This window comes from Pelodiscus sinensis, chromosome 5, assembly GCF_049634645.1.
Source record: "Pelodiscus sinensis isolate JC-2024 chromosome 5, ASM4963464v1, whole genome shotgun sequence".
Taxonomy (NCBI): domain Eukaryota; kingdom Metazoa; phylum Chordata; order Testudines; family Trionychidae; genus Pelodiscus; species Pelodiscus sinensis.
In genome coordinates, this window is record NC_134715.1 from 103344879 (window position 1) to 103371367 (window position 26489).

A 26489-nucleotide genomic window follows, 5' to 3' on the forward strand; every position below is an offset into this window, starting at 1 on the left:
TAATATGTGATTCCTGTCCCTACAATTGTTCCACTTCCAAATGCAACATAGGGCCACAACCAAACATGGTAATGTAGACGGCCTGTCGAGGGTGCACTGTCTGCAGTCCCAAGTAGCTCAACCCCATAGAGTTGAGCAGGGGAGAGGAGTATATGACAGGATCAGGCCACAGGGTTAGATTAGAAGGGGAGAAAACAGATATGGCCCTGGCTAATTAGGAGATGGTTACTTCAGGACAGGCAGGCACAGATGACCTAGAGTTATCATAGGTGGAGCGGGAATAGCAGAGATGGAGCTGCTATAAATCAGGTAGGGCCAGTTGATCTCACTTGAGGCACCTGGAACCTTTTAAAAAAGCCTACCTGGCTGGGAGAAAGGGTTGAGCATTGGAGAAGAAGTTGGAGTGAGATGGAGAGTATAACAGACCAGGAGGGAATCAGAGAAGCTGATAAGGGGACTGGCAGCATTGCCATAGACAGCAGGGGAGGTGAGGAGCTCCAGCAAGGAATATTTGGGCTCCCTTCTCAGGTAACCTGAAAGGTCAGCCAGTGGCTGGAGAGGACTGTTTAGCTAGCCCTAGGCTGACCAGGGGGCACCAATTCCAATGCCCTTCTAGCCAAGGGACAGAAGCCCAAACTCCAGCAATGGCAAGCAGGACCTGGACTGGAATACCTACGTGTTAGTGAACTGAACGGGGGTCTGGGACCAGTAGTGGGATCGACCCTGCTACAATATCTAAAAAAGAAATTAAGCAAAAACTCTAGTGATGGTTTAAAGCCAAAATGGCTGTCAATTTTTGCTGGTCTGCTGAGTTTCTTTATCTAGGGGTTTCTTATATTAAATTCTGTAAAAATAATAATACTGGGCTAAGTTGAGTTTTGCTTGGTGTTTGATCATCTGAAATGCTTTTGACCTCCTCTGAACTAGCAGCTGAACAATTCATAATCATTCTCAATGTTTGATTTATTTTACCTGTGTATTCATTTTACAATGGTTCCATCTAATCCACTTTTATTTAGTTTCCTTCTGAGAATGTCATGTGGAACCAATATTAGTGTCTTACTAATGTCAAAATAGTCTACGTATACTACTTTTACTTTACATGCTAAGCTTGTTATTGCATCAAAGAAACCAATTTCTTTGCTTTCACTTGATTTGTGTTTTTTACAAATGTGTTAACGATTTATTTATTGCTGTATTTTCTCCTAGCTATTTACACACTGATTGCAGTTGCTTTGCTAATTGTTCTAGTAATTTATCAGGCATTGAAGTTAAATTTAGTGGCCTATAATTGGTCTCCCTCCTCCCACCTCCCGCATTTTTCCTCTACTTTTAAATGGGCACATAATTCCAATTTCCTGTTGGTTGTCAGAGGCAAAGGAGTGGAGTTAGGTTTTTAATGCATAGCAGTAAATGCTAGTAATAGTATTTTGCTAGCAAAATTGGATTTTGATCTACAGTTAATTTAAATGGAGAAAGAAGAGAGAATCGGGTAGGAAGAAGAGGAAGAAAGGGAGAGAGCTACATTAAAAACATTATAGATCATGCTGTGGCTTGGAGGTGAAGAGCAGCAATCTGAATTACAAACACTATAGTGAGGAATGGGAGTAGCAGCAGTCAAGGAGGATGTAGTAACTAGTGTCAAATGAGTAACAGAAGAAAAGTTGACAGTCAAAATATGTAGGCTAACACTTGTTAAACACTATTTTCCTAGGGTATGTCTACACTACAGAGGGGTTTTTTTGGAAAAATGATTGCTTTTCCAAAAAAAATATTCAATTACATCCACACTGCTATCACATTATTTTGAAAGAAAATCGAAAGAACAGAGGGGTTTTCCTGACATTGGTAAACCTCTTTCTATGAGGAAGAAGCCTTTTTTTTCAAAACAAAAAGCACATATGCCCTGGTGGCTATTCCGCCCATAGTAATCACATCTTACATGTGAGATGGTGTCTATTCAATCTAGACGCTATCTTTCAAAAAAGCAGATCGCTTTTTCGATGTGCTTTGGCAGTGTGGACGCTTCTTTTGAAAGAAGTTTTTTTGGAAGATCTCTTCTGGAAAAGCTTCTTCCGAAAGAAGCCTGTGGTCTAGACATAGCCCTACTCTAGACAAATTCTAACAGGTTTTAAAACATTAGATAGAATTTAACAGATAGATTTTACTTTCTGTAAATTTGAAGTTGACCCTGGGGTTTAAGTGGTTAAAACATGCTAGCTAACATTAAATGCTATCTATTTTTCTAATTAAGAGAGAGCTTTAGGGCTGATCTTCAAGGTGCAGAGTACCCTCAAGTCTTATCAGAAGTACATCCAAATGGTCTTTCAGAAAGAACCACTCAAACACTATACCAGCTCCTTTCCATTCCAGTAATTGGTACAGAGTTCTAAAAGAACTTGGAGCTTCACATGCAACATGAAGTTATGAAATGCAGAAAACTGACAAGGGAAATTAAACTCGAGGGGAAAAGCCATGGCCAGGGCTGCTGACGGGGGTGGGAGAAAAGGAGGCTGTTGTTCTGGAGCCTGGCAATTCAAAAGGGCTTGGGACTTCTGGCTGCCACCACTACCTCTGCAGGAATGGAGGCAGCTGGAGCCCTGGGCCCTTTCAATGACCTACAGAATGCCACATAGTGCACTCCAGCTCTGATGGCTGCTTGGGGGGCTGGCATGACATACTCTGGGCAGCGCCGACCCATCCCTTCTGCCTGAGGCCCTACCCCTTCCAGGAGGGTGGATCTCGGCACCCCCACCTTGCCCAGGGGCCTGGCAAGTCTCCTAGATAAAGTAATGGAAAAGCTGCTATATAATTCAATTTATCAAGAATTAAAGGACAGGAATATAAGTAATACCAGTCAACATAGATTTATGAAAAACAGGTCTTGTCAAGTAAACCTGGTTTTTCATTGCTTGAGATTACAATTTTGGTTTATAAAGGTAATTGTGAAAAAGAAATAGACCTTTATAAGGCATTTAATTTAAAATGTCAAAACATTCTGATTAAAAAACTAACAGTATATTCAAGAGAGTACAAGTTAAGTGGATAACGAACTGGCTAACTGAAAGATCCCAAAAAGTAGTAATCAATGGGGAACCATCAATGAATGGGGTCTTTTGTGTGGAGTTTGCAGGGATTGGAACTAGGCCCCTGCCCAACAAAATTCAATATTTTAATTGAATTTAGAGAGGCTATGTCTACACTACAGAGTTTTTCCAGGATACTGGAAGTATCCCAGAAAAATTCTGCCGTGTCCAGGGAATGCATCCGCTTTTTCAGATCAGTTTCCAAAAAAAGCAGGCGGATTCCTTCAGAAGCCCTGTATTCCTCATTTTATGAGGAATAAGGGCTCTTCTGAAAGAGGAGGTTTTTACCACATTTGGCCCCATGTAGACAGGCCAAATGTTAGAAAAGCCTCTTCCAAAAAAAGAATCTGAAAAAGGTACGCAAATTGCAGTTCGCAATTTGCGTACCTTTTTCCGAAAAAGAACTGCTGTGTAGACATAGCCAGAGAGGAACATGAATTATAAGAGGGAATAATTTAGCTGAGGCACCAGGAAAGCAGGATGTGTGTGATGGTTTAATGCTGGCTGTAAGTGACATATTTTTTTAAAGTGTTCCTTTAATAAAGAACAAAGCAAGTGTTCTCATGCTTGCTATACTGGGCTCATTCAAACAAAGTGAATTTTTACTACAAAACTAATGCAGTTATACATTTGGGAACAAGCAATGCCAACCATACTTACAGAAGGGGCACTATAGCCTGGAAAGCAATGATCCTGAAAAAGATTCACGGGTCAACTGAAGCAAGCAAGTCAACATCAACTCTCAGTACAATGCTGGGACAAAAAGAGTTAGTATGATCCATTGTATAAATATGGGAATAGCAAGTAGGAGCAGAGAGGTGATTTTATCTCTGTAGGTGGCATTTGTGAGACTGATACTGAAATCCTTCATCCACCTCTAAAGTCCACATTTTTGAAAGGGTACTGAAAGCTTGGAGAGAGCATTAAAAGAATCACAAAAATGAATCAAAGGCTAGAGAAAATGCTTGACAGTAAAAGACTAAAAGAGCTCAGTCTGTGTATGTTATCAAAAAGTGTATATCTGTACTTGGAGCTTGGGTATGTGATTTTCAACTCAGGGAGATTGACTTGCACTTGCTCTTATTAGATTAGTGCAGGGCTGGTGGTGGACTTTTCTGGGCTTGGGCAAGGTGCGGAGGAGGGAGAGTGTCAGAGGTCTTCGCTCTGGGGTACCCAGAAGGAGCAGGGCCATAGGTAAATGGTTCAGGGCTGGGGGCTAGTCTCACCACCCAATCCTCAGCACTGATTTAGACTGTGCCACATGGTGCTTCTGCAGCCATTTAAAGGGCCCAGAGCACTGTCCATAGCTGCTGCCACTACAGAAGCAATGGTGACAACCCAGAGCCCTGGGCCCTTTTAAATCACTGGGCCCAAAGACAGCTGCCCCCGTCGGCAGCCCTGGGTTAGTGTGCTAAAAATATAGTGTAGCTTTGGCAGTGTAATTGTGGGATGAACTTGCTGCCTCAAGTACATGCCTAGGGACTTGGAAGGGCATGTATTAAAGGCAGCTAGCCAATCCTGCAGCTCACTCTGCCACACTTATGTAACCCACACGTCTTCTGGATATGGTGTACTGCCCCATCTAGTAGCACCAAGGTCATTTACAGAGAAAATAATGAGTCTGCTTTACAGCCTTAGCTAATAGCCAGATAGCTTTTAGCTCATCCAGTAGAGTACTGGTCCCCAACGCGGTGCCCGTGGACGCCATGGTGCCCGCCGGGGAATTTATGTGTGCCCACCGAGTGACCAGGGCCGGCCCAAGCCATTCTTGCGCCCCGTGCCTGTAGCCAGACAGGCCCCCCCGTCATATCAATCTTGCTTGCCCCTCTGAGGTGCCTGTAAACAGGGCAGAGAAGGAGCAATACAAATCAGCATAGCCTTGAAAGCTTCGATGTGAGACCAGGATATGCCGGCTCCTCTAACCCTGGGTAAGCTGAAAACAGAGATATGAGAAAGAAAGATTAAGGCAATAAGCTGACCTTGAGGCTGCGAGAACTGCCCTGGCTGGCACCTATATTGATACGATCACACACAGTCGTCCCTGGGAGAGGAATCTCCCACTGAGAAAAGAATCTCCAGTACTCCCACTTTAGTTATCTCCCTTACAAGTGTAAATTAAGTTCACAACTCCCTTGTAAGAACTGGTGTCACAGAAGACAGATCAGCACCATTTGGCATCACAGATAAGAAAGCGGAATACGTGACCCCATGGGTATAAAGATGAGTCCAGCAGCACACTCACTCTGAGTGTCAATCTACCGTCTATCTGCTGGTCGGGTAGGTGATTGACCTCCCGAGGTCCACAGGGACACCCACCTTTTATTTTCATCTTTCCGAGGAATTGAGGGACTGATCATGGCCTAACACGATGGGATCAAGCGACGCAGAAGGGGGTAAAAATTGTACCCGTATATATCCTTTTGTTTTAGTGCATGCACAGAATAGAGCTCTTTAAAGATTAAGCTGTCACTTGGTACCATTACTTTCTATCTTCCTTTTTCCTATGTAACCATAAGATCTGTATTTGCTAGCAGTTAAGAAATAGAGCAATAGCCATTGTAACCATATGATTTATAAGCTTCTTTAATAAACCTGTAACTGTTTAAGCTTTAAGCTGATTCCTTCAGTTGCTGTAACAGAACCAAGCAAAATTTAAAAGAACTTCAGCCGGTCATAAGGGACAGGTATAGGAAGAGCTTGGGCGTTTTGGATCGTGTCCCTCCCAGGGGACAGATCCGTTGGGGCATCTCTCAGTCTTCCCCAGACTGCCCACTGCGAAGGGATCCCGTATCCTAGCAGCTGAAATTCGAGTTGTGATAAGCTCTTCCTATAAATTCTGGGGCGTCGGTCAGCCTGTTGGCTGCTCTCCGTGACGGGACCCCGGTCCTAGCGGCAAAGGCACGGATGTCAGCCTGTTGGCTGCCCTCCACGACAGGACCCTGGTCCTAGCAGTAAAGGCACAGATGTTAAGCCTTTTCTTGGGGCGCCCTTCAGCCTCCTAGGCTGCCCACTGCAACGGGACCTTGCGTCTCAGCAGTTGAAGACTTCGGTGTAACACACACACACACACACACACACACACACACACACTGCCCTGACCATTGGCTGACAGTGCCCTGGGCACCTGGCACACACGCAGCCCCCACCCCGGGTGCGCGGCGCACGTGCAGTGCCATCTCTGGGCACGCAGTGCATATGTGGCCCCCACCCCGGGCGTGCAGCGTATGCACGGCCCCAGCCCCGCCTGGCCTGGCTGCCCCAAAAGGATGGGGACCACTGCAGTAGAGGTTCATGCACTAAGCTCCAAAGGACCCAGATTTGATTCTGCCTGTCAGTTGGGGACATAGCAGTTGAAATCCCAGATCAGCCCCCACTTGTAATGCTGACAACATATGTCGTCTGTGAGCAGAATCAAACCTGGGATTTCTGGAAATTAGTAAATGAGCTAAAAGCCAGCAGGCTTTCAACAAAGGCTATAGAGCAGATGCATTCTCTCTAAGTGGTCTCAGTGCCACTAGATGGGACAGTACACCTCTCCCAGAAGGTGCATGGGTTACACCTACACTCTCTTTTTAGCATACTAGCTTGATAAGCTATAACACGAATATATCTCCTTGACCTGAGAATAACACCATCAGCTACCATCAAGTGTAGACATGTACAGAGATTGCGAGGTGAGTTGGTTAAAGTACATTCACATGGAGAAAACACTGGACAGTAAGAGTCTTCTTAATTTAGTGGAGAAAAGCATAATAGGAACCAATGACTGGAAGCCAAACCCAAACAAATTCAATGTAAGCACAATTTAAGAGTGACAATGCTTAACTATTAGAACAAACTACCAAAAGAGGTGTTGGATTCTCCATCACTTGATGTCTTCAAATTAAATCTAGGTGTCTTTTTGGAAGACATCCATGCTTTAGTTAGACAAGTTATTGAATTCAGTAAAAGGGTAACTGAATGAAATATAATGGCTTGTGTTATACATAAGGTCAGGCTGATATAACAGTCCTCTCCAATCTTAAACTCTGTGAATCTTGCTTCTTGCTGCTAAAGAAACAACACACTTCTCAAATCAAAAGAACTGCTGTGAGTTATTACTGACACTGATGTGTAGTCTTTTAGCAAGTGTGATTGAGTCAAATTATTTTAAGCAGCATTATCTTGGAATTTAAAATGCTGCTTATCAGGCAAAGAACCGCAAGGGTACAACAGACCTGTTTTGTGGTGATGCTAATTCTTTTAGCAAACCTAAAATTAATATATTCACGACATTTTCAATGTTTGATCCTTTGCTGCAAATTAGCCATTTTGTAAATGTGCATACCCCAGAGGTAGACCTTCACTCCTGATCCTCATGAACTGCTGAATGTCAGTTCCTGAATCAACAGGGATTACCTTTTTTTTTTTAAAAAAAGTGTGAAGTCTTTATTACCACCAAGTAATGCTAATTATACTAGAAGACAATAGGAGAGAATCTTAGTATCTCTATTAGCAGTGAAGCTTGGGAAAATGGGATTTTACAGGGATTCATAACTATATTCTAAATGAAACATGAAACAAATTTACACAGAGTCTTTAATACTAATTTTAATGAAAAAATGTGATACAGAAAGATCAGATCTTCAGGGAAAATAGGTAACCTTTTAAATTAATGTTCCCAAAACCACAATTAATTTAGATTTAATAGGACAGTTAACATATGTTATTTGAATACTGATTATTAAACATTCACCAAGTACTAAAAAATATGTAATAGATTTGCAACTGTAAAATTGATATGGACCTATTGTAGAGTTTTAACACACTGCAAATACCCCTTTAGTGTGCAATTTTTATTTATTTAATATGCAATAACTGTTTTATTAAGTCTACATTAAATACCTTGGACTTTTAATTGAAATGGGTTTCTAGGAAATAAAAGACAAAATCAAGACCTGTATTTATAGTGTATGGCAGTGTCTTAGAATCCTAGTTTCTTGGAAACAGAAAAAAGTAAATTAGTTAGGAGCCCATATCACAAAAAGATTTCATTGGCTACTGAACAGCACATATGAAGCAGTTCCAACAAAAAAAAATGGCATTTGTATCAGTCTGAATAAGTTTCCACAATGCAGAAGACATAAGATTGATTATTCTGATTTTAAAATGTGATAGTTTAGATTGTTTTTCTCTGAGAGAGACTTGTAATACCTATTTAACTGCTTTCTATTATGAATCTGGCATAAGCTCTTTTTCCCAGAAGAAAGTGTCGCTTAGTATGTTCGCTTAGTATCCTTGGACTAAGACAGAAAGTTAGCAATGTTGCCAACTCTCATGATGTTTGTGGAATCTCCATCACTGGAGATATCTATCAGGGATGATCTAGATCAGTGTTTTTCAACCTTTTTTTTTTAATATAAAGTACCCCCTTTTGTTTGTTTGTTTTTTGTTTTTGTTTTGTTTTGAAAAAATCCCCCCAGTACCTACAGTTTTCAGACGCACAAAAATTTTTTCTACCGTTGCAACACATTTGTTTAAACAACTTAATCGGAGCCAGGCTGGTGCTTAAATTTTTGGGTGTAAAAAGTACAAAAATAATAAAACGCTGTGAAACTTAAAACGAAAATTCAGTTTTCTCCAAATTTCAGTTGTGTTGACATGCCCCCCCAGATTTCTCTTGAGTACCCCAACGGTACGTGTACTACTGGTTGAGAAACACTTATCTAGATGGTGTTTGGTCCTGCTATGAGGGCAGGGGACTGTACTTGATGACCTCTTGAGGTTCCTTCCAGTTCTAGTATTCTATAATTCTATCTATTGTTTTCTTTACAGCTTGTGTAATCAAATAAATGTGATGATTTCAGCCTTTATTCTTAAAGAAAAAAATAAGTATCTAGCCCTTGTAGCTGTGGAAGAAGCTGCAAAATATGACCTCAGTGCACCCTAAAGGCTTAAAAGGCAGAAGGCAAAAAAAATCTATTATTTTAGCATAATCTCATGTCATTAAAGCCAATCTTATGATTTTTGGTGAGCCTGACTCATGATTTCTGAACATTTAGGATAGTCTTGTGGCTGTAGCACACAATGAGTCAGGACAATTTGCCACAAGGCTCTTCATTACCTTAAAAGATTCATACAATCTCTCTCTATTTCGGCTGTAGCACACAATGAGTCAGGACAATTTGCCACAAGGCTCTTCATTACCTTAAAAGATTCATACAATCTCTCTCTATTTCAGCCTCTCTTAAAGTTTGTAAACAAAGGTTTAGAGCATAGCTACAGGCAGTGAGAAAAGTGATAAAAATGAATGCACTACAAGTATTAGGGGAGAAATAGTGAATTTTGCATGGTGATGGGAAAGAAACATGCATAGATGTGGGAAGGAGAGCAATTACCATCTTTACAAATGATTGTTCATTCAAATGAAGGCCGAGCAGAGAATCATTGGATGGCTCAAGGCAGTTGTATTGGGCCCTCCACTGTAGGGGACCCTGTGGGGCCCAGGCCAGCCTGAGGGATTATGGAGGGACCTGGCACTGGTAACTAGCATCAGGGCCCAATCCTGCACTCACCAACTGTGGAAAGTGGAGCGATTCAACTCCAGCCTGCTCCGCCAGTTCCCAGATGGATCACTTCACTCCAGTGGCAATAGGAATCAGTGAGACCAGGCCCCAGTCATCTTTGCTCCTCCTGTCTCCCAGCCACATTGCTCAGGGGAGGAGTCTTGCAGAAAGAAGTTCAATAAGGGCAGAAGGGGGTGGAGCAAGGGTATGAAGGGGCAGAACAGGTGGCAGCTTGGGGAAGGAATGAAGTAGGGGGTTAGAAAGTGGCAGAGCTGGGGGAGAGAAGAGATGGAGTAGGGGCAGAGCAGGGGTCAGAAGAAATGGGGTGGGAGAGGTGTATGGGATGGAGGGAGGTTGTCCTGGGCCCCACATGCTCCTAGGATGGCCCTGAGGCTGCCATTGCTGTTTCTTCTGCAGAATTAGAATTCTTGTGAATGGCAACTGTAACTGAAGGGTTAAGACTGAATTCTATTTCCCTAAAGGCTTCTAAGAGCACTTAATAGTTCAACAGGCTGCAAAGGTTTAGCATTTTAACTGTATAAAATAGTCTACAAATGTTTAAGAAGGGATGAACTCAGTTTCCTATCAGAGGAAAATACATTAAGTAGACTTTCAACTCAGTGGTACATTGAAGGTAGGTTAAAACAGTGCCTTATAAGACCAAATTCTTGTTCTTCTAAATTCTAAATTGGTTCTTTTTAGAACAAAGCATACACTTTTCTCATAGTGTGAGCCACATCTTACAGAGACAGTCTCCTGGACCACCACCTCCCATTGGAATATCAGTAACATTTCTATGCTACTTAGCAATTGATTGCATGGAAAATAATTAGGGAAGTATTTAATATAAGTTTTGCAGTTTAGCAGTTATTATATATGAAGAGATCAGACAAATCTGTAGATTATTAATGGTCAACAGATGACAGTGCTGGGGATGGACCATGGTTTGGCAACCACTATCCTACAAGTATCCAGAAAAACTCCATTTTTCTTTCCCCAGGTCTCTCTCCCTGTACTTTCTCCAAGCATTTGTTGTCTTCTCCCCATTCTGTTGGTACTTACTGTACCTCCCTTTCTTTGCCTACTATCAGAACATGAGGTTTTTCTTCTTAGCTTTCTCACCATGCCCACTCTTGAAGATGAACTCCCAACGCACATATCTGGGGGCATAGCCGTTGTATACCTACACTTTGGGTGTAAGCTGCCTCTTGCCACTGCTAGCCAAATGTTCCATTTTCACATTCATTCACTAGTATATGACAAATCTAAACCAACACTCTGTTTATTCAGAATTTTCTATTTAAGCCAGAGATAAAAAAAAGAAAAGAAAAGAAAACCTTACTGTTGCAGAACCTTTATTCAGTAGTGAAATTTGGACAATTTTAGAGGTAATGTTCCATAAAATCTAAGGTGACAGGATAAGGGAATGAGAAGAGTTCTTCACAGAACCACATTGGAAAAGTCTAACTTCTGAACCATTTGAATTCTTTAGCATCAGACACCTTTTCTTTGAAGTGCTCTTTTCACATAATAATGCAAATTCCCATCCAGCAAAATCTAATCACCACCATCTATGAATGCCATTTCCTTCCTTCCTTTTTAATTATAAGCACTGATGTGTTAATAATAAAGTAGTTAGCCTTTGTTTTCTTCAATTACACTTTTTTTTATTAACAATTGTACATATTATGGCTACATCTTGCATTAGAGTCCTAAGTATTTAGTTAAAAGTAACTTTGGGTAAAAGGAATATATACTTTGTTTCCAGTTTGATCAACTGTTTATCACTTTACAAACAGTGTGTGATAATTTGTTAGTCTTTAAAGTGCTACATAGTCCTGTATTTTGTTTCAGTGTATGAAAAGAGTACAGAAAACGTACTGCTTTTACTGATAAATGTCACAACTGTGTTTTCAGAAGACCTCAAAATGACAGTTGTAATATGCAAAACATTTCATTATAATGCATATTGCATCATATTTAAGCTGAGTAAATGTAATTGTAAGATTATATAAAGGGCATATTCATCTCTTTTCATGCTAGATGTATTATTCCATATTTTGTAGAGATAAATTCTGATATTTCAAATTACAGTATTTTTGAGCATTTTTCCAAATACATTTATTTTAAAACAAAGGCAGATATAGGATAGGGTTCTCTTATTTTTATAATTTTAGGGTTTGATGTAGGCTAATTATGACTTTTAGGATAAATAACTAGACTTTTTCTGTGTAATTAACAGTTATATAAATAATTCAATCATTTTCTTCAGGCTCACTTTTCCAGCACTATCTTCCATATCCTTGCATATTTCTCAGCTTGCCAACTCTCTAATATAGAGTGCAATGAGGAAAAAAGATTAAAAAATGAGTGACACAAAATTATTTATACAAAATGCTATCAGATCTCTTCCTTTAGTGTAAATAACACTTTTTGAAATCTGTTTCATGATTATTTATTTTTGAGGCAAATAATTTTAAATAATAAAAGTGGGAGGATTTGAAAATTGTCAAACACACATAACTTTGGGAGTAAAGTGAGTGATATCTCTCTAAATGAAGGATCTGAGATGTGTGCAGCTTTGAAATATATGGGGTAAATAATCCTGACATTCATCGGGATTTTTAAGGTCCATATGGCCCTGCCTCTGCTGAAGATCCTTTGTCCCAGGAGCCATTGAATTCCACTGTTGAAGCATCTGAGGTACTCATGTAGGGATAACATATTAATTTATTTAAAATGATTCCCCCAAATGGAAGTGACTCCCCATAATTTGTTCCCCACAACTTAAAGTGTTTATATTTATTATTAATTCTTATTCTTATTATTATTTGTTAAGATTGTTAAATGTTTAGATTTATTATTATTATTGCCCCTTTAGAATATAATGTATTAGGTCATGTAACTTAGAACTGTTAAGAATATAATCCTATGTAGCCAGAAACATAGGCATGCTGTGTCCCAGGGCATGCTCAAGCTTGTGCAAGGGGCTGCTTGAAATTGACATTGCAGAGATACATTGTAACAATGCATTGTCAAGCCACTAACTCTGCTATGGGAGCCAAGCCCTGTAATTGACTAAGGGCATTGTTACATAATTGACGCCTGTTTTCTTTAAAACATTGTAACTTTACTTAGCACTCAGAGAATGTTTTAAGCAATACCACCCAGAAACTTTTGTAACTACAACTTTTATTATTATACAAAATACTGCATGGGAAACATTAATTCGGGAATGTATGTAAGAGAGAGAGAGTGCTTGGACGATGAATGAATGGTTCTGAGAGGTGCCAGCCTGAGAATACAGCAACAAAGGGCTGAAGAAGGCGTCAGGTGCCAGTGCAACCAAAAGGTGTCAAGTGGAGAAAACCAAGTACTGGAGGTCCACCCGATAAGATCACTGACGAGCACCTGGCAGCCACCCTGAAAACATCAGCATGATGCAGCAATTCCTATAGACTGGCATAGGAAAAAAATCCTATAAGAACTGGACTAAAAGACTATGGAGTTAGAGTCCAAGGTTCTGCTGCCAGCCCACCAGGAGCTTCAGATGCGCATCTGATCAGGACTTCACTCCCCACTACCATCACTTGTGTACAGAATACCTGGCCAGTATTCTGTCACAAGCAACTTCCAGGCTGGTAACTATAACAAATACACAGAACCTAAATAAATGGATGAATAAATGTTTATTTGTATATGGGTTAAGCAGTTAAACAGCGTTGTTTGCTTCTATCTTTTTTTTATTTTTTTATTATTATCTTTACAATAAATGTGGCTTTTTCCTTATCCCCCTCATAAGATCCTGCTTGCTTTTATTTGGTATAACACTCAAACCACAACTTCAAAAAATGAAACTATATAATTAAAATAAAGTACGTTTCTCTTCGGCCCAGTTCTATGTACCATTCACAACTGTTAAGAAAATGGAATAATACTTTCAGGTTAGCCGTCAATTTGGGAAACTAACTGCAGTGCTCTGGACTGTTTCGAGCAGATTCCAAAGAAAGCGAGGGGATATCTTGGACAGATTGGAAGTCATTAGTCTGAAATAACCTGAATTTGTTGACATTTGGGTCATATTCCAAAGCCCATCTATTTGAGCTTTGTGATATTTTTAAGTAAAGAAATTTCAGTTTTATGAAAGTTGTACTGACCTGCAAAATGTCATCTAGATTGAGACAGGACTATGCAGCACTTTAAAGACTACCAAGTTGGTTTATTAGGTGCTGAGCTTTTGTGGGCTCAGAGGAAGTGGGTCAGGCCCACGAAAGCTCATCACCTAATAAACCATCTTAGTAGTCTTTAAAGTGCTGCACAGTCTGCATAGTCCTGTCTTTTATTTCAGCAAGACCAGACTAACACGACTACATCTCTACTACTAATCTAGATTGAGAGAGAGAGAGAGAGTGTGTGTGTAGGGAATAGTGCCATGTTCTGCTGGCCTGACCCTCCTCCTCCTCTCTCTCAAGTGCCCCATAACTGCCAGTAGCCTGATGCTGCTTTCCCATGAGCCCCTATTCCCACCCCTCCCAGGAGCTTCAGTGCTTGAGAGAGCCTCTCCTTCTCCCCCCGCCCCCGAGTCAGCCCCTTTCAGGTGCCTCTCACAACCTGCTCCTTACCTGTTGGTACACACCTCACCCTCAGGTGATGGGTCCATCCCAGTCTGTCTCCTATGGCCCCTCAGTTTTGGCACCATTGGATGAGGGGATTCTTTATTGAGAGGAACTTTTGAAAGTGTCATAAACAATGAGAACAGGCAAAGTAAGGTAAATTGCAGTGCCTCACCTGCAAGGGTGGAATCCCTGCATTCCTATGAATTTTCCACGATTACATGGCCTTTTCTGCTGTAGCCCCATGCTCATGCTGATGGACATCTGGAAAACTGAATCACTAACTAATGAGAAACCATTTTGAAGGACAAGGCTAGATCAATACATAATAGCATCAGTTCTGCAAAATTGTTCTGCAAAATACTACTGAACTCACTGTGGGGAGCTCACTTTGGGGGCCTGGAGCAGCGGGCCCCAGTATTCACAAATGTTGCCATTCATGGAGGATTCGAGAATGCATCTATCATGAATGGTGAGAATTTCCTGTATTACTTCGCACAACCTTGTCTCTCTGAAAGAAAAATTGCAGGATTTTATGCATCCACTACTGAAAAGACCTTGCCTTTGAAAAAAAGCAGTTGCAGAGTTTGAGTCTTTTCATTAGATAGGATCAATTTTGGGGGGTGGTGTCAGCCGACGGTCAGGGCAGTGAGTGGTGTGTGTGTGTGTACTATTCACCCGAGACTTCAACTGCTGAGACCGGGGTCCCTTGCAGTGGGCAACCTGGAAGAGGTTGATGGGCGCCCCAATAAGTGTACGGGAAGAGCTTATTACACTTCAGATTTCAGCTGCTAGAATTCATAATTCCTTCGCAGCGGGCAGCCTCGGGGAGGCTGAGAAGCGCCCCAATGGATTTTTCCACCTGGGTGTGACACAAATCCAAACGCCCAAGCTCTTCCTATACTGTGTGTGTACTATTCACCCGAGACTTCAACTGCTGAGACCGGGGTCCCTTGCAGTGGGCAACCTGGAAGAGGTTGATGGGCGCCCCAATGAGTGTACAGAGAGAGCTTTTTACACTTCAGATTTCAGCTGCTCGAATTCACAATTCCTTCGCAGCGGGCAGCCTCGGGGAGGCTGAGAAGCGCCCCAACGGATTTTGCCACCTGGGTGTGACACAAATCCAAACGCCCAAGCTCTCCCTATATCTGTCCCTTTATGACCGGCTGAAGTTCTTTTAAATTGTGCCTGGTTCTGTTACAGCAACTGAAGGAGTCAGGTTAAAGCTTAAACAGTTACAGGTTTATTAAAGAAGCTTATAAATCATATGGTTACAATGGCTATTGCTCTATTTCTTAACTACTAGCAAAATATAGATCTTAAAAATGGTTACAAAGAAGATAAAGATAGAAAAATAGAAATAATGGTACCAAGTAACAGCTTACTCTTTCTATGTGTACACTTAAGACAGAGGACCACATCCAGGTACAATTTTTACCCCCTTCTGTGCCTCTCGACTCCAGCATGTCAGGCCAGGGCCGGTCCCTCAATTCCTAGGAAAGACAAAAATATGAGGTGGGCGTCCCCATAGAACCTCGGGAGGTCAAACACCTAACCCGACCAGCAGGTAGAGGGTAGAATGACACTCAAAAGAGAGTGTGCTGCTGTACCACCTTTATACTCATGGGGTCACGTATTTCTCTTTCTTATCTGTCATGCCAAATGGGGCTGGTCTGTCTTTTGTGAGACCAGTTCTTACAAGGGAGTTGTGAACTTAATTTACACTTGTAAGAGCGATAACTAAATTGGAATTACTGGGAATTCTTTTCTCAGTGAGAAATTCCTCTCCCAGGGACCGTGTGTGTGTTCGAATCAACATGAGTGCCAGCCGGGGCAGTTCTCGCAGCCTCGAGGCCAGCTTATTGACTTAATCGCTCTCTCTCCACATATCTGTTTTTTCAGCTTCTCAGGATCAGATGAGCCAGCATAGACTATGCTGATTTTACTGCTCCTTCTCTGCCCTGTATGCTTCAGAGAGGCAAATAAGATGGATGATATGGGGGGTTGGTCTGTCTGGCTACAGGTGGAGTGCTGCAACTTATACTAATGTAAGAAGAAAATATAGGGTTTTGGTTCCTATATAGAGTGACTTTTCCCTCTCCACAGCTATTCAGACAGAGTAGTTCCCACTAGGCTAGCATGTGCCACTGGTTGCCAATTATTTCCCTGAACTAATAACACATTTTCATGATATTGCAGACACTGCTGTTTTAAATATTGTTACTAGGGATGTTAGATATTGTGTAACTGAATAGTACTGTAACTGCATGAAATCTTAGTGGTTACATGACTACTCATAGTCCGCAGGGGTGGGGCTGGCATCTAGCACATTCCTGGCTCCACTTCCAGGGAGTCAACTGCCATCTCACACTGCTACCTCTGTATCAGAGGCAGCAATACGGGGTGGCAGGCAGGAGCTGGACTGCCAGGGGAGCTAGTTTAAAAACCAGCTCCTACTGAAGACCAGCTGCCTGCCACCCCGCACTGCTGCCTCAGATACAGAGGTGCAGCAGCCCCTGTCCATTGAGGGTCCGAGGTTCCCTCAGAAAGGGGCTGTTCTGTAGCAGCAACAGCCCATACTGTGGAGCAGCCTCTGTCTGTGGGGAGCTCGGACCCCCTGTGGACAGAGGTTACTGTCACAGAACAGCCTCTGTCTGCAGGGAGCTCAGGCCTACTATGGTCAGAAGATGCTTCATGGCAGCCTCCCCTGCTCCTGGCCTTCTTCGCGCTGCTACCTCTGATAGTTTTCCATGGGATTTTTAGCAAGTATTTAAGTAATCCTGATTTCCATGGGACTTACAAACATGCTTGGCTACGTCTACACTGGCCCCTCTTCCGGAAGGGGCATGTAAATTTCACTAATCGTCGTAGGGAAATCCGCGGGGGATTTAAATATCCCCCGCGGCATTTAAATAAAAATGTCCGCCGCTTTTTTCCGGCTTTTAAAAAAGCCGGAAAAGAGCGTCTAGACTGGCCCCGATCCTCCGGAAAAAGTGCCCTTTTCCGGAGGCTCTTATTCTTACTTCAAAGTAAGAATAAGAGCCTCTGGAAAAGGGCACTTTTTCCGGAGGATCGGGGCCAGTCTAGACGCTCTTTTCCGGCTTTTTTAAAAGCCGGAAAAAAGCGGCGGACATTTTTATTTAAATGCCGCGGGGGATATTTAAATCCCCCGCGGATTTCCCTACGACGATTAGTGAAATTTACATGCCCCTTCCGGAAGAGGGGCCAGTGTAGACGTAGCCCTTATGTGTTCTTCTAAATCATTAATGAAAAGGTACATTTGCAAGGGACAGAAGTGGTATGAATAAGAGCATTAAAAAAAGAGTAGAGAACAAATAAGAGTAGGAAGAGAAGCTGAGTAACACCCAATATCTGATAGATTCCACTTTGAACAGTAAGATTCAGGACTAAAGGGGAATGTTTACTGAAGGGGAATGTAACAGTGAGCTTATATATGTGTGTACTGTGAACACACCAAAACTAGATAATAATTATGGTCTTATTTGTCCCACCTTGGCCCAATCCACATTGCCTACTGTTTGGTACTCTCATGCGCTGATTCATATCTAAAATTAGTCTGCAAACTCTGTTTCCATATTAATTCAAAGAAAGCTTTTATTTAAAAAAAAACCCTCTCTTATTTTAACTTTACAGCCAATCAATAGAACACAAACCAGAGTCTCTTCCTGGCCATAGCTGGCAGCCCTCTTTGTTCTTGCTTGCATTCATAGCTCTGCATTGCTGTGAGTAACAGGATATTTTGAACTACAGGTACTTGGCTGCACCCAGCACTTTTACATAAGAATAGCAGCTGCTCCAAAAGACCTCTTATTTAGGGACATATCTTTGTATTTGTAATGTAAACAACAGCCACACTTCTGGGGTGGGAATGTGTATAAATAAGTGTTGCCAACTCTCATCATTTTTGAAAGTGTTACCTGGCAGTTGATGTTTTTCTGAAAACTCCAGCTGCTGAAGGAAAGTGATTAAGTGAAAATCTCAGTTTTCATTTAGAATGAAAGTACATTTCTAGTTGTCATGGCTGCAGAAAAAAGCTTGAAAACCTGAGTACACCCAAAAGGCCCAGAAACTAGGAAACAAAATATACTATTAAAAATTCAACTGATTTTGTTTCCTGTTTTTTTTAAATGCCTAGTGTTGGCAATATTGACCCTCTGTGCCCGAATTTCCCTACCTGTAAAACATAAATAGTACTTCTCTACCACAGAGAATGTTGTGAACATGAACACACAGAGGCTTCTGAGGTATTCAGTTTCTTTGGCAATGGAGGCCCTCTGGAAAGATGAGCAAGCAGATTCTCTCTCACAGCTCTGAGCAGGTGGGGAAAGTGTAATCCTTTAATGTGACTTTAGTACTCCAGAGACCCAATCTAAAAAAAGGAAGGTACTGACAGGAGCAGGCAGCGGTGCTGGAACAGCTTTTATAGATGGGTAGGGGTACGCAGGGTGATGCCAGGACAGAAGCATCTTGGGAAGGAAAGGCTTTGAGTCAGAACACAGGACGGGGAGCCACAACACCGGGATTCCCTCCTTAACTCTGCCCTAAGCTGGGACAACTGCACTCGCCCCCCTCGCAGAGGGGCTGCTCAGGTCAGCAAGAGCAGGGGAGCAGCACGCACCCGGAAAGCGCGCGCGCGCGCACGACCGCCACACCTCCGCTCCAGGGGCGCACCAACTGCCCGCGGCGTCCCGCGGCCTCTCCAGCTCTCGCCACGCCACTGGCCCTGCAGCGCCACGCCCCCGAAACGCCAAGTGCGCCTGCGTCGCAGCTGCCAGGCACCGGCGCCTGCGTATTGGCGCGCGCGAGCGTCCGGGCCGTTGGGTGGCAGCGGCCAAAGGCGGCGCTGTGGCTCGCGGGCCCCGGCGCTAGCGCGGTGGGCGCTGCCCGAAGGCCGTTCTGAGTCCCGCGAAGCAAGCGGGTGCTGCGGCTCCAGCCCGCCGCCTTCCGGCACCACATGGCGGCAGCACAAACACCGCCCCCGGCCCCGCCTCCGGGGCGCTCACGGCCGCTCTAGGCCGCGGGGAAGAGCGAGTCCGGCCCGGAGACTCCTCCTCCCGCGGCGCCTGCGGAGCCCCCCACCGGGCGCTGCGCTCCACGCCATGCCGGGCCCGGGCCGCTGCCCCTCGCCCTGGCCGCTGCTCTTCCTCGCCCTGCTCGGCGGCGCCTCGCTCCCCCCGGGATGCAAACTCGACGGGCGCCCCAAGAGCCCCGGCCGGTCCCCGGCGGAGGGGAAGGTGGTTTGCAGCAGTCTGGAGCTCGCCCGCGTCCTGCCGCCCGACGCGCTGCCCAACAGGACGGTCACGCTGTAAGTACGGGGGGATGGGGACTGGCCGCTTGCAGCGGGACGTACCCCGCTCCTACTCGCGGGACACGGGCGAGCCCCCGGCTGTAAGGCTGCGCGGGACAGGCAGCTGCCCTGCCTTAGTGCAACGTGTGTAGGGAGAAGCGGCCAAAGGCGAATCTACTCCTGCCCAGCCATTGCCCCCAGCTCCAGCGATCATGTAGCGGTGACTGGGGCTAAGAGAACACGCCCCCTCGGGAGGCGGTGCAGGGAGAACCTTTTGTTTTATTTTAAAACACTGCAAGGGTTAGTTGTCTGTTTTACTTATAATATTTATGCGCTTGTTTAGTTTCCTGAGGCTGGTTGCTTTCTAGGAAAAGAGAGAACCTAGAACTAAGCTTATGTAATTTACAAGAGTAGTGCATCTCTCCTGGGATGTATCTTCAGCTCAGAAATAAATCAAAAGGGAAGCAGAAGCTTATGTTACTCACCAGCTATGATGGAAGTGAAGACAGTCTAGACTAGTGCGACTGGATGTTAACTAGCTCTTTAGGGCTGGGCTACTTTTGGATGTCCTCCCAAATTTAAAGGACCAGCTATTAAACAAACATGCAGGGAAGGCTTCTTGTAGAGAGTGAACCCCCACTTGGGTATTGGTAAATCAGCATTCTGGCAGTTCTACTTGAGAACTCGTTTTGGTAGTTTTAATTAACTTGTTTTTATGAAAGATGTGCAGAAGACTTCCTATTTTTTTCAGTGCTGGAGTTTAATGTTTGGAAAAAAATCGTTTGTGATTTTTTTCCCCCTAGCTCAAGACTTAAATATTTGCTTTGGGTGTGTTTTTTAAAGATTACTTCTAGGACTTTATATTAAGTCATTTAATGTGGTCTTTTATGTTGTGTGGATGTTAAATAAAACCTCTTTAATGCTATTAACCTGTTTTCTTTTCACTCTTGGCTTGATTTTGAGCTCTTACTGAGATTAAAACCAAAGAAAAAGCATAGCCTGTATATGATAGTTATTGTGTTTGAGATTAATGGAAAAAAGCACTGGGTACTAAATATTCAATTTTGAACAAAACAATAAAACAAAAGATTAACAAAGCCCACAACTTAAGATTTATTCTAAGTATAAACATGTCCTCTAGAAGTTTAACAGATAGCTGGCACTAAATACTTAGTTTGTTTTAACAGTAAATAAAAGTGGATAAAATATTAAAACCTTTAAATAAACCACTTTCATCATTCTGGTTTTCTTAGGTTTTATTTTGGTATTATATAAAATCCAGTTATGCCAGGATACTGTTGTGTGGCAGCTTTCTGTGTATATTTGAATTTGCAGCTGTTATCCTACCCAAGCTACATTGCTTTAGAATTGTTAGACTATAAGGCTCTGCAAACATATGTGGTCTCTTCAAGTGAAATAATCCAACTGAAGTCAGGTGGACAACTCTCATTTGTAATGGTGTGTAGGATTAGGATATGAATCAGGATAATCAGGTTTTTTTTATTGTTGTTAAGGTTTAGAGTTTTTGTTCATGGTATAGGCAAGGTCCACACTCCAGAGAAAGTAATAAAACTACAGTGAGAATAAGTTAACTAAAAATATTTTGGGATCTGTTTGACAGTTTTTCTATGGTCTGTCTACTCCTTGCATAGATCATTCTAGTGTTTGGAGCAGAGGAGAATGTCAGATTTATTGTAGCAGAGGGATGCGTATTCCTGCAAGCTTCCTGTTGCATTATGTGATTGAGCTCAAAGGCTACCTCTACATTGGCCCCTTTTCCGGAAGGGGCATGGTAATTTTTGAAATCGCAATAGGGAAATGCGCGGGGGATTTAAATATCCCCCGCGGCATTTAAATAAAAATGTCCGCCACTTTTTTCTGGCTTTTAGAAAAGCTGGAAAAGAGCGTCTACACTGGCCCCGATCCTCCGGAAAAAGCGCCCTTTGAAGTAGGAATAAGATCCTCCGGAAAAGGGCGCTTTTTCCAGAGGATCGGGGCCAGTGTAGACGCTCTTTTCCGGCTTTTCTAAAAGCCGGAAAAAAGCGGCGGACATTTTTATTTAAATGCCGCGGGGGGTATTTAAATCCCCCGCGCATTTCCCTATTGCGATTTCAAAAATTACCATGCCCCTTCCGGAAAAGGGGCCAATGTAGACGAGCCCAAAATCAATGTAATATCAAGAAACTCATTAAAATACAGCTGGAAATTTTATATGGTATAGTTACATCTGCTACAACTTGGAAAAATCCACTCTTCAATGACGAGTGGAAATCTTTTTAACAAACATGGAGTCCTAAGGTATCAGTTTCTTCAAAATTTAACATTTCATTTAAAAAAAGGATGCACTGTACTCTAAATGCGGATACACCACTGCAGTACCAAGAGTCATAGTTTTACACAGTAGTAGCAGTATGAAACTAACACATCTGGTCAGTTTTACCTCTGTTACTTAGAACAGCATGTATAGCCCTGATATTTTCAAGTATGCTGTCAGTCAAATTGTTACTGCTTCCAGAAAAAAAAGCTGTCTTCAGGAGAGGATTGAACTACAACTATGGGAAAAGGGGAAAGAAACAAAAAAATTAGAGGCTGGAAAAGTGTAGAGCATTGGAAACTCTGAATTGAGAGACAGAGAACGACAGAGAACAACAGTTCTTTTCCTTTGCAGCAACTAGATGCTATTGGAGCTGCATATTCATCCAGCAGCTACTAACTAGAGACAGATGTGAAAGTTCCCAAGCGGGATCTGGGTACAGCACCATGGCAGAAATTCTGAGACCATTTCTCCACACGTTGAGAAGGGATTGGGCTCCTCACCAAGTTATTACTCCAGGACTTGTGGGTGTATCTACTCTATCTTTCATACATTGCTTTTCAAACACTGGTTAGTGCTATCAATTTTTAGCGCGTTTGATAGCTCACAATAATTACTGTATTTTGGCGCATATAAACCCATATGCATTTTTACAACCCCCCCATCACTCTGCCCCTCCCTCCCCACGGCGTATACTTATTTTTTTTTTTACTCACCTGGTGAGTTCCTGCGTAGTCTCCGGGTCGGGTACTTATTTTGTGGTGCAGAATTTCTTCATTAGTTAGTGTATTTAAATAGAAATAAAATGCTGTTATTTCTGACTAGAGACTTATAATTCCTGTTGAAAGTTGCTTTCCTCTCTTATATCTTTCTTCTTTTCACACATAGTCTTTGTGGATTTTTATTGCACACGAGCTTTAAATAGATACAGTTTAAGGGAAAAAGTGGCTTTCAATAGCTTGTCCATTACTGAAATGAGGGTAGTATCTACTGCACAGGTATGTTGCAAGGTCTAAGGCAGCGTTTCCCAAACTACCGGGCCGCAGGAAAAAAATACCGGGCCTCAGCGTGGCTGGTGGCTGCCGGCGTTAGGCCGATTTGGTCCCTGTGCCCCTGATCCCAGAAGTGCCGGCGAGTTACAGAGCCAGGGGCCCTGCTCCACCAATATGTGGATCTGGGTCTATCCCCCAGCTCTGCCTGGAGCGAGCCCAGGCTCTCCCCCCCCCACGCGTCCCCCTCCCCCCTGCGCGTCCTCCCACCCTGCCCCCACAGCGTCCCTGCCATGCGTGGTTCCTCACTGCCTGCTGCTGCCCATGTGCGGCATTGCACGTGGATGGGGAGGACGCCCGGGCATGATGTGACGTCACGGCTCCGGATTTTAAAATTCTTTGGAGGCACGTGGCGGGGCCACGCTGCATCCGGGGCCGGCCTCCGGGGCCTGAGCATGGCCTCCGGCCCCGAAATGTGAAAGGCAGAAGGTAGGGAATGGGCTTGTGCGGCAGAGGGGAAGGCACCAAGGGACAGGGTGCAGGAGAGAGAGACAAATGCCAGGGGGCCAAATGCAGACAATGAGGGAAACGGCAGGAGGGGAGGTGTCAGTGGGAGGGGGGACAGGATGATGCTGAGAGAAGAGAGGAGAGGGGAAGGGCATTGGGAGCTGGAGGAGGAGGTGCTGGGAGAAGGCTTGAAAGAAGGGGTGGGCATGAGGAAGGCCAGGATGGAGCAAGTCATGTGCGAGGGCACAGAGGGGCAGGAGGGGAATGGGGCAGAGGGTGGTGAGGGGGTGGGTATTAGGGAAAAAGGGGGAAGGGGCAGTAGGGGAAGGGGGAGGCACCAGGAGGGTACAGGGCTAAGGGAAGGTGCAGGTGCCAGGGGATTCTGGGGTGAAGAGGAGGGGAGAGCTGGCCACTGGAAGCAGCCCTGGACAGGGGAATCGGGGCAGGCTGGGAAGATTGGGAGGCCGGTGGAAGCAGGGCTGCCAGGGGGTGCGAGGTTGGGGGTAGGGAGCTGGCTGGGGAAGATGGGGGGGGGGGGGGAGTGAGGAGAAGCGGCTGCTGGAAGGAGGGCTGAATGCGGGCAGCGGGGCTGGCCAAGGGAGATTGGGAGGAGAAACGGGGGAGAACTGGCTGCCCGGGAAGGGGTTGGGGGAAGTGGGGCTGGCCAGAGGTGCAGCAGGGGGAGCGGGGGGAAGAATGATTTGGCCTGCGGGGAGTGGGACTGACCTGGCCATATGTAGATCTTGGGGTGCTGCCCCGTTCTCCCCTCCCCCCCACAAAGCATGAGTTAGTCCAGCCCGGGGATTCTATTGTCTTCCCCCCCCCCCCCTCCCCCCCCCCCCCCCCACACAAACACCCTCCTCGAGTAGTTGCGAACTGTCTGGCTGGTAGACACACTCATGCAGCCTGAGCACATTTACCAGCCAGGCAGTTCAAAACTACAAACTGATACATCTAGTAATAATACAACTTACCTAATGAGAAAATACCAGACATGTTATATGTCTGGTATTTTCTCAGTTTGTTTTTTATGTGTTTATATTTGCTAAAGCTGGCACTGGGGGGTTTTGGGAGGACCAGAAACAACTTATTTGAATATTCAAATAATTTGCTTAATGAATATGCAAATGAACATTACCAGTCCTCCAAAAGTTCGCGATTGGATTTACTGGTCCACGTAACAAAAAGTTTGGGAACCCCTGGTCTAAGGTATAACAGTGTGTTGAGATTGGAAAAGATATGTGTTGTTTAAAAACAAACTAAATAAATTATTAAATTAAATACATTTTCTATAAGATAATTATCACGTCTATAAGATAAGATTATTCTTCTAAGAGATAAGAATCACCTGTGGTCATTCTATATTGAAATATAGTTTTTGAAAGATTTAGAACAGTACGGTCATTTATGGTCCAGCATATCTTTTGAGAGGTATTTTACATATCTTCCTTTATTGAGTTTCCTATCCAACCATAGAACATTAGGGTTGGAAGAGACCCCAAGAGGTCATCTATTCCAGCTCCCTAGTCAAAGGAGGACCAACCCCAACTAAATCATTCCAGGCAAGGATGGCGATTCCACAACTTTCCTAGATAATCCATTCCTGTGTTCTGCCCTCCTAATGAAATAATGTTTCTTAATAGTTAATCTAGACTCCCCCATTGCACCTTGAGACCACTGTTCCTTGTTCTGTCATGTGCCACCACCAAGAATAGCCTAGCTCAGGGGTGGGAAATAATTTTTGATGGGGGGGGCCACTCCCAAGATTTTGGAAAGTGTTTGAGGGTTGCAGTCTTTCATGGTGTTAATGGAGGAGGTACCCCATCTGAGATGGAGGCTGAATGCAGAAGGGAGAATGGAATCTAGGTGGGAATTTGGGTGAAGGAGGTGGTTGTGACCTAGGGCAAGGGACTGGGGTGCAGGGTTTTGGGATGTGACCAAGGGTAGGAGGGGATTGTGATCTCGGGCAGGAGATTGGGGTGCCAGATTTGGGAGGGGATATGGGTGCATGTGGAGTAAGGGGGCAGGAGTGTGGGACAGAGGGTTGGGGAAGGGAAGGGCTGAGGTGCCAGAGGCAGGTTTTTGCCAGGAGACTTGCCTGCCTGCCTGCAGAGCTAAAGGCTTTCAGAGCTTAAAATGTTTCTGCCTACTCTGTCATGTGCTTGAGTGAGTGACCAGGAGGATTGTGCTTTGTGGCTGCTTGTTGTTTAAACAAGCAGCTCCCATTGGCCAGTGTCTGTCCTGAAACCCCATCCCTCTGTACTCCAAAAACCCCTCTCCGCAGCTGTGTTTCTGAGCTGCGGGGCAAGCAGGGGTGCCTCTGTGGGTGGTCCATATTTTCCCTAGGCCTGGCCTACCTCCATCCTCTTTGGACGCGCCCCGTTTCAGGTAGTTGAAGACTATCAAATCCCTCCTCACTCTTCTGCAGAATAAATAAGCGGAGTTTCTTCAGCATCTCTTCATAAGTCACTTTCATTGCCTTGTATTGGGCACTCTCCAGTTTGTCCATATCCTTTCTGTAACGGGTGGTCACAAAACTGGACACAGTACTCCAAATGTAGCCTCACAAGTGCTGAGTAGAGGGGAATAACCACTTTTTTTTATTACATCTGCTAGCAGTGCTCCTTCTAATTCAGCCCCGTATGCTGTCAGCCATCTTGGCAACAAGGCACACTGTTGACTCTTATTCAGCTTCTCAGCCAGTGATCTCTCTGAGTCTTTGTTTGCAGAACTGCTGCTTAGCCAGTCTGTAGCAGTCCATTGAATTCTTCTGTCCGAAGTGCAGGACTATACATTTATCCTTGTTAAACCTCTTCAAATTTCTTTAGGTGCCATTTGTCTGTCACTCTAGACCTTTCCCTAGCCTCCCGGGTATCTATGTCTCTACCAAGCTTATTGTCACCTGCGATCTTGCTGAAAGTGAAAAACAACCCATCATCCAGATCATTAATGAAGATGTTGAACAGTATTGGCATCATGGGCATCAGCACATGGGTGGGAGGGCAGGCGGCTTCGCCAGAACTGGCATGTTTAGGGAGCTGGCTCCCCACAGGCACTGGCTCCAGCCTTCCACCCTTCAGAGGCAGCAAGGGGTGTGTGTGCATGTAGTCTTTGGATTAACTGATAA

General features: G+C 44.0%; 2 protein-coding genes across 22 annotated transcripts in view; one reads left to right on the forward strand and one right to left on the reverse strand.

Moving 5' to 3' along the window:
* Positions 1-19138, reverse strand: part of LOC112543864 (cytosolic beta-glucosidase-like) — a 103595-nt gene extending 84457 nt beyond the window's left edge. For 5 of the 19 annotated variants that reach the window (XM_075930651.1, XM_075930659.1, XM_075930658.1 and 2 more), the window contains exon 1: positions 18918-19017. The gene's annotated coding sequence lies outside the window, so the exon portion shown is untranslated. Of the gene's footprint in view, positions 1-15629; positions 17049-18883 lie in introns of those variants that run through there. The other 14 variants (XM_075930655.1, XM_075930652.1, XM_075930644.1 and 11 more) reach the window with 9 other exon arrangements.
* The window catches only part of ADGRA3 (adhesion G protein-coupled receptor A3), a 141716-nt gene continuing 134330 nt past the window's right edge, over positions 19104-26489 (forward strand). For 2 of the 3 annotated variants that reach the window (XM_014581111.2, XM_075930639.1), the window contains exon 1: positions 19104-19570. In XM_014581111.2, the coding sequence (XP_014436597.1) occupies positions 19365-19570 (206 nt within the window). In that variant the 5' untranslated portion in view covers positions 19104-19364. The remainder of the gene's footprint in view (positions 19571-26489) is intronic. The other variant, XM_075930638.1, reaches the window with a different exon arrangement.